The 8656-nt window shown below is 33.2% G+C and overlaps 1 protein-coding gene across 2 annotated transcripts; it reads right to left on the reverse strand.

Annotated features, from left to right (window-relative positions):
- On the reverse strand, positions 1-8236 carry LOC107654242 (butyrophilin subfamily 1 member A1-like). Of its 2 annotated transcripts, none has more exons than XM_016441263.1 (8): positions 8155-8236; positions 7778-7837; positions 5515-5865; positions 4892-5164; positions 4554-4661; positions 2786-2827; positions 973-999; positions 1-617 (listed from the first exon to the last, which is right to left on the reverse strand). In XM_016441263.1, the coding sequence occupies exons 2-8, from the start codon at positions 7833-7835 to the stop codon at positions 82-84; spliced, it is 1395 nt and encodes a 464-aa protein (XP_016296749.1). In that variant the 5' UTR covers positions 7836-7837; positions 8155-8236; the 3' UTR covers positions 1-81. The 2 variants fall into 2 exon arrangements, with proteins under 2 accessions (XP_016296749.1, XP_016296741.1); XM_016441255.1 differs by having other exon boundaries at positions 2786-2839.
- Positions 8237-8656: the final 420 nt, after the last annotated feature.

The following is an 8656-nucleotide window of genomic DNA, read 5'->3' on the forward strand; positions in this document are numbered from 1 at the left end:
CTTTACTATCTATTTATTGCCGTTACCCTTTTATTTGTGTTTTCTTTTATTTCAGTTGATCATGTAAATTCACTGATCTTATTAGTAATCATCACAGATGATCAGTGGTGTGGGGTTTACATTCCTATAATACCCCAAACAAACAAATGGATAGAGTTTCTCATTAAAAGACTGATTAGTGTAAGAGTAGATATGAGACATGGACTCCACATCGTAAAAGAAGACAAAACCTTTCTCATAATCCACAAACACACCGACCCTCTGAGGATCCACACTCAGAGAAAGAGAGTAAGCAGAAGAATCACAAGCTTGATACAACCCATCTCTCCGTCCCACAATCCAGTATCCATTCTCAGGACTCAGACGGATCCCGCCCTTCCTGTTAACAGATTCTCTGGTCACTCCTAAATCCCACTCAGTTTGTCCCTTCACCTGCACCTCAAAGTAGAAACACCCTGAGGAGAATCCATCCTTCCCAAGAACACCAAGATCTTCATCAAATCTGTCTTTTCCTCCATCCACTCCATTCGTTTGTGTCTTTTCATATCTCACTCGTTTCCCATCACGGGACACGATGAGATGTGGATGAGTCGTATCAGCATCCAGAATCACATTCACTGTGGAAAATATTGAAAATTCATATGCTTTACAGATGAGTATATAATAAAAAAAGACAAATTATTTATCTTTATAGGAATCAAGAGAACTTTACAAGATAAACAAAATAAAGATACACCATTAATTGTAAATAAATGTAATATGTAATTATAAACAATAATGTTCATAATTTTCACATCTACTGCTGATAGACTAAAATGTTCTGATTGTCCTGTTTCATTTTAATTTTCAAATAATTTTGTCTTGCTTTTATTTAGTTAAATAAATAATTATAATAAATAATTAATATATTAAAGTAATTATGCCATAAAATATGCCTTTAATTAAAATAAATATTTATGCCCTTTTACTCACCCGAGTGTGTTCTTAAATGTGTGAGAGCTAAAAACAGAAAGTATGAAGTTATAAAGGCTTCAGAACAGAATTCATCTTTAGATCAATAAAGTTATTTTTTATCCACTACTTGAAGACAAACAAAATCCAAGAAGATTTACACAGTTTATATATCTTGTAATAACATTTAATGAATTGAATACATATATGAATGCACAGCATATTCATTCATTGTTTTGCTAAATAATTTATAAGTAATGAATTTATATTTTAATTAAGCCATATAAAACAAATTCAACTTTAGGTATAATTGTCTTCAGACTTTCTAAAAGTTGTTCACGTTCTAAAGAAAATTATGAAAAAGATGAGAAAACATAAAAATTCAATCATTTTTATCACTCTGACAAACAAGTTATGATCATTTAGTTGTGTTTATAGTGTGTGTTAATGCCACACGAGTGCACATCAGGAGCCATGAAGCTGGTTTAGCTGACTACAGGTAAGTTTCAGTTTAGTTTGTGCCAACTCTGGGTTTTAGGCACCATGAAAGTGGTTTGGCTTTCAGGGGTGTTCATCGCCATAGTAACTTGCGCTCCACAGATAACCTGCTCCGGGGCAGATTATGTTCTGGTTTAGAGATCACAAACTGAAATCTGACCAATCAGCTTTGAGCAAACTGACACATCTCTGACACAATAAAATCACTCCTCCAGTTTCTCTTGCTCCAAAGTAAATGACACTACATAGTAAAACATATTTAAAGATCGTCTGGTTTTTAGTAATGATTATTTATTGTAATTATTTTATATGATTTACATAATTATTATACCCTTAATCCATTTTAGCCATTTTACTTTAATAATTAAGCTTTTATTTTAAATGAATATAAATACATACAGATAATATGAAATGTAAATAAGCTTTAGAATCAATAGATAAAGCTTTAAACATGACTACATATGAGCTTAGATTGTTGAGTCTCTGTATACCTATATATATTATCAGTTATATAAACTATATACACTTCACAACTATCACTTGCACTGATATGGCAAGATGTTTTCTTTAAGTTGTCCTCTTTCATTGACAGCTCTTTTCATCTTACTGTGTAAATGTGTTTAAATTCTTTATATTTTTCAATCTTTTAATCTTTGGCAGTAAATCGCACAGATTCTCTCGTGAGAAATGAATCACAGTTTCAAGGCATGTGATTGGCTGTTCATTACTGATGTCACACTTTCATGTGCACGCACTCCATAAAGCCTGAGCTGACAGAGAAAGTTGATTATCTGCGTCATGGTACCAACAAAGCTGGATTGGACTGGTTTGGTTTGGTTTTGTCAACTCAAAACTAATTCTGTAACCCTGAGTTTGTTCAGCACCATCATGATACAAGAACCTACGCAGGATCAGGATTAGGTTCTGTTTTGTGTATGTTTCCTTAGTTCTAGTTTTCCCGCCTGTGTTAATTACTGTGTTTGTTGCCTTGGTTACTGATTTAGTTACACCTGTCCCATGTAATGCCCTTGTGTATTTGTAGCCTTGGTTTTGGTTCGTTATCTTCTCATTTTTAAGTTGGTTGTTCAGTGCTCTGTTTCTTTTGTGTTATTTTTCATTAAACAATACTGCTTGCGCTTAGATCCAGCTCTATATTGTCTTTTTTGCGTCCAGCCATGACAGACCTGCATAAATGTACATTATATAAACAACTGGTGACCATTTACCAGACCCAAGATATACACAAGATAAATGAATGCACACATAACTGTGTTTTATGCCTGAAAACAGACTTTAAATGAATAATGAATTAATAACATAATAAAGACAGATTCACCCTGTTGTAGTCCTCTCTTCTCCTTCTCTAGTCGATCGTGTGCTGAAGAAAATTCTGAATAAAGATGAGAGAAAACAGAATTCAGACAACAAATATAATTTGTGAATCAGGAACAATAACTACTAATCACAGGATCTAAGATATACACAAAAGTATATGAATACACAGTGTGTGTTTATTAAATATTTTGTGGATGAAAACAGACTTGACATGAATACTGAATTAAATTATTGGTCACACTTTAGTTTGGGGACCAATTCTCACTATTAACTAATTATTAACTACAACTTTTGCCTCAATAAACTAATTATCTGCTTATTAATAGTAAGGTAGTTGTTAAGTTTAGGTATGGGGTGGATTACGGGATGTAAAATATGGTGATGCAGAATAAGGCATTAAAATCTGCTTTATAATACTAATAAACAGCCAATATGCTAGTAATAACCATGCTAATAAACAGCTAGTTAATAGTGAGAATTGGTCTCTAAAGAGTTGCCAAATTATTTAATAAAGACAAATTCAAAAAATGTTGTTTCCTCAACATCATGTTTCACAGATGAGGTGGTTTATCAAAACAAAAATGTGTAGACAAAATTCTGTTTTGCATTTTTGTAACATAATCAATTGTTTCATAACGCATTATATTATTTTCAGTGTAGTCGCAGAGCTTGACACAGAAAACAGTGTGTTAAAACTGCAACTGAAAATTCATCCTGTTCAACCAAGGAAACCAGCCAACAAGAGCATTCATATGAAGTCATTCAATATTGTTTAAAGTTTTCATCATAGATTGATATTAAACAAAATACACAATAATTTGAGATGTGACATGTGAAAATTAAAACCTGCAATATAAAGGGAGTGAACTTCATTGACAACTTCAATCTTTTCTGGGGTCATAGATAACTGTTTACACCAGATGGCCTCCCCCCAAACAAACTAGGTGCAAGAGTGCTGAAGAACAACATCTAAGTCTCCCTCCATCATCCTTCAGCAGTGTGTGCCAGTCCACTCAACCGGAATGACACACACACACACACCTGGACAGAGTATGAACAAAACTATAGATATACAAAGATGGTTCACTCCTATCACTTATGAATGGGAGAAACTGCAATGTGCAATATGGCGGAATAGTTCCGCCTTCTGAATGAAAGAGCCAATCCCTGATTGGTAAAGTCATTGCATCACTGCAGCTGCTGTTAGAAGCTCCGGTTCCCATAGAAACCTGAGACTCACGCTTATGACTGCACATGTGCAATGGCAGGTCTAGACTGAAAAATAAGCCTTTTTAACACTACTTCAGGATCAAGTCAGTTAGAAATACCAAGGGTTCACTCAAAACAAGGGGAGTCTGCTTTTAGCTATTATGCCACCCACAGCTGGAATCAGCTTCCAGAAGAGATCAGATGTGCTAAAACACTAGCTATATTTAAATCTACACTCAAAACACATCTGTTTAGCTGTGCATTTACTGAATGAGCCATGTGCTATGTCCGAATGATTGCACTGTATTTTATGTATCATCATCTTTTTTCTTAACTGATTTAATTCAATTTAAATCAATGTTTAAATAAATTTACATTTGTAATCCTTGCTTTTATTGTTGTGATTTTTTATGATTATTTTTAATTATTTTTTATGTAAAGCACTTTAAATTACCACTGTGTATGAAATGTGCTATATAAATAAACTTGTCTTGAAAATTATTGTCATACTGACGTATTTACATAAAATATATAAAATATTAAGAAAACAAGCATTTTACCTCTGTTTTTACGAGCAAACACAGCTATCAGTATTGCAGCAATCACACTGAGCACAACAGAAACTGAAATCAGGATGACTGATGTCCTCCAAGAATTAAACATATTACCTGTAAAATAAAACAGTAGTTAAGTGCATTGAGTAAATCAAATGTATTTTGGCGAGATGATTAAAAAATATATATATAATGTTCAGTTCTGAATGGTACAAACATAGTAAAATATTTTAGCCTTACATAATGTAATGGACTAAGCTGATAATCATTCAATCTTTTCACTGAATCAAAAATACCACGAGAAGATGACAAACAGTTACAGGAACAAAAGTGTCAGTACTTACTTGTGGTGATAATCACTGCCTCCAGCATGTGATGTCTCAGTTTGACTCTGCAGTGAATCTTGCTGTCTCTCTCATATACAGTGACAGTGTGTTTCACACTGAATCCATCTGTGTTTCTGTGTGTCTCTGTAGTTTCTGAACTCAAACTGACTCCTTCACTGTCCAGCCACTCAAAAACAGGTTCAGGGTTCCAACCTTCAGATTCACACTGTAGACAAAGCCCTCCTGAATGATCAAACCCATCTACAGTGATCACTGGAGGACGTCCAACAGCTACATATGAAGATGAAGAACATTCTGTTGTTATTCTGGCTTTTTTTAGTTAGTAAGAGCATGTTAAGGCTGGAATACATTACACGACTATTGCCCTGATTTTTCATACACGTTTGATATTTTCAGCTGATTTTAGATCACATTTTGTTTTCATTTGTCAAGCGTCTCCTAGGCACACGTTTCTGCGTGGGTTTGTTGTGATCTTTAGTTGTGTAGTGTATGATGGCCAGTTTTCCTTTGTGACTATTCACAAAGTCAGTAAATGTATGATGCCTACTGTTTTAAAATCTGTTCAGATTTTAAAAGTTATGTAGTATATTCCAGCTATTAGTTTTCAATGGTTTACTCACCTTCAACTTTAACATCAACAGTAGCATCATCATACCAGGATTTGGACTGAATAAAACACTTATAACGTCCTTCATCAGAGACTCTGACTGATGCGAGTTTGAGTGATGCGTTTCCTCTCTGTAGTTCTTGATGATTTAGTTTTGTTCTTCCTCTGTAGGACTGACTCTGGTCTGTATTTTTGTCTACATGATCATCATAAACATGCACTACTGAGTCTTTCAGATCAAGTCTAAACCACTCCACTCTCATGTCCACAACACTCATGAGAGGTTTGACTGAACAGGGCAGAATCACATCTTCACCAGATACAGCAAGAACAGGATCAGAAGATCCAACTACTTCATACTGCTCTGTAAAAGATAAAGCAGGTCTTATTAAAAGTGAACCTCCTATCAGTTGAACAGCCAACCTTCAAGGGCTACAGCATTCCCATGTAAAACAGCAGCTGTCCTTCTCCACACAGCTCTGCATCCGAACATCTCTGCTTGAAAACACTGCTTGTGTGCATTTTTCTAAGCTATGTTTTATTATTAAATGGCCAATTGGTCAATATTTCTGAATAATGCAGTTGTCCATGGCAACGTTAAATAACTGACCATTCATTCAGGAAACCTACAGTTTCTGTTCTGTGGTTTCTACAAGTAAGTTAATAGAATAATTTCAGCTGAGATCAAAATTTCACTTCATTTATTTGCTAAGTAGCTATGTAGTAAATGTCATAATGTACAGTGGCCTAGTCATTATCACATAAACTATAAACTAAACTATAATTATAAATATAGTTCAGCTGGACGATGAATAGACATGAGGGTGATTCTATAACTGGAGATACATTTGGCATTTCATAAAGTTAAAAAAAGAAACTGTTCACTAACAGAAATTCTTTCCAGTATCTTATTGAAAACATATTAAATTTTAATAATTCAGTGCTTGCCAAACACAAGTTACTTCAAGTTACTACTTTTAATGAAAAAACAGATGTCTTTATGGTATTGTTTGTCAACTCTGTTACGGACAAATTAGGCAATGTGTAGAAATAACAATAAATCATAAATAATAGATCATAAAAGGAAAAATCCTTCTTGTATCATTAGACAAACAGTCCTTACATTCCAACATTTGAAACTGAGATAATATTTCACCTATGCATACCTTAAAAATAAAAAAAATAAGTATGTCTTCATAGAATTGTCCGCTTGGAGCAAATATTTTTCATCTGAAAATGTATTATATACAATATCCAGTAAAAAAAGAGAAATGTCGTTGAAATATTATAAGGGTGCATCATATCTCAATAATGTTTATGAGATTTTAAACAACAATTGTATAGTTTTTTGTGAAAATAGTTCATAAACAGAGTTGACACTTTAAGTAACAGAATTGTAAAGTAACAGAATTGACAGAATTGTCCGATGGACTGTCAATTCTGTTACACTATTGTCAGCATTGTTACTCTACCTTGGTAACAGAGTTGACAATTTTATTTAATTTTTGCCAAAAACTCCACTTGCTAGCATAAATGTTAAGAGCACATGGCACTAATGAAATCATGATTCAAATACTTTTAAATAACCCAATTTGTGATCAGTAATACATTTTGTTTTCCTTTTGATATTGTGGTAACAGTGTTGAAGTTCTTCAAAATAACCCTTGGTATAAGAACTTTTTAGATTAAAATATTTTCTCAGAGAGCGCACACAGACTTTTCAGTGCTTCAGATCTTATCAGTGAGGGAACGTGTCATCATTTCCTGTATCTTACATAGTTGTGGGAGATAATTCCACCAATTTAAAGGCAAAACATGGTACGGTAACAGAGTTGAAGCAAGATTTATGGACACACATTTTTATAAGAACATTTTTTTTTTTTATTACAATTTAATGTTGTAGAATTAAGTAAATTAGTATTTAGGGCTTTTATATCTAAAATGAATGAAATATTACAAAAAGAAAAGTACAATAAAATATTTTGATTACACGTTGATAGGCTTACATGATGGAATAAATGCACTGACTCGTTCAGACAACAAGAAATCATGATTTTGAGCTATTTATGACACTTTTACACAAATTATTATATTGTCATTGACTGTAACATATTGTAATTCATAGCAATAAGTAACAAATTATTAAAATAATTAAAAATATAACCATTTGGGGAAAAAAAGCAGAAAAAATAATGACTTCGGACACCAAATGTACCTGCAATTATAGAATCACCCATGAACACATTTCAGCTCTTTACATGGGTGTGAATAATTACCTGATCTCGAATCTGTGATTCCAGTAATAATCAGCAGAGTCAAACAAATAAACTTCATTGCTGGAGGACACAGATGATAAAACATTATAAACTCGTTTGCTAACATGCATGTGGCTCTGAATACTTTCCCATTTACATATACTTGCACTTAAGGAACGAATACATTTTACATACAAATCAACAATCAACTGGTTAAGTTAGTCCAGAGAAAGCAAGACACAAATGTACAACGTGTATCTACATGTAGCATTATTTGACTTTATTCTTTTTTAAGATTTGTGGTTTAGTATCGCTTAAAGACCTACCAATCCGGTTAAACTCATCTGAAGTCACACTCATGCTAGACACACTTCAGGTAAATGTGTTTCTCGACTTACCTTCAACTGAACGTTGCTGTGTTCACTTTCTGAATAAATTATTGATATGATTATATGGGTATTAACTAAATGTTGATACGACAGTTCGTAAAGATCGAAAGGAGAACATCCTCCTCAGTTTCACTTTCACAATCTACCTCTTGACACCGCCCTAACTGCTGAAATCATTCTCTGTTTGCAGAGGCTTTGTTTGATAGCAGGGCTTATAGCCGAAGCCTTTGCTGTGTGTGTGTGTGTGTGTGTGTATATATATATATAATCTATTTAAAGGTCGCCAATGGTATGTATGTATATTTATTTATTTGTTTTAGTTTAGTTGTTTATTTTGTAACACAATCAGTTTTTTTAATTCAAAGCCACATAATGTCATTTGAAACCGTTTTTTTTTTTTGCCTAATTATTAACATAATAAAAAAACAGAATCTATATTTATGTAGGCTATAACATATTTTGCCATTATTTTGATGTAATTAATCAAACAAAAGATTGTATGGCTCTACCA

This window comes from Sinocyclocheilus anshuiensis, unplaced genomic scaffold, assembly GCF_001515605.1.
Source record: "Sinocyclocheilus anshuiensis isolate Anshui unplaced genomic scaffold, SAMN03320099.WGS_v1.1 scaffold2953, whole genome shotgun sequence".
Classification (NCBI taxonomy): domain Eukaryota; kingdom Metazoa; phylum Chordata; class Actinopteri; order Cypriniformes; family Cyprinidae; genus Sinocyclocheilus; species Sinocyclocheilus anshuiensis.

Bases quoted from the DNA above. Each gene is read 5' to 3' on its own strand.
- LOC107654242 (XM_016441255.1), bottom strand. From the start codon at position 7,835: ATGAAGTTTATTTGTTTGACTCTGCTGATTATTACTGGAATCACAGAT. The intron at 5,866-7,777 runs GTAATTATTCAC...TATCTTTTACAG, and splicing joins AATCACAGATTCGAGATCAG to AGCAGTATGAAGTAGTTGGA. The intron at 4,662-4,891 runs GTAAGTACTGAC...TTTATTTTACAG, and splicing joins GGCAGTGATTATCACCACAA to GTAATATGTTTAATTCTTGG.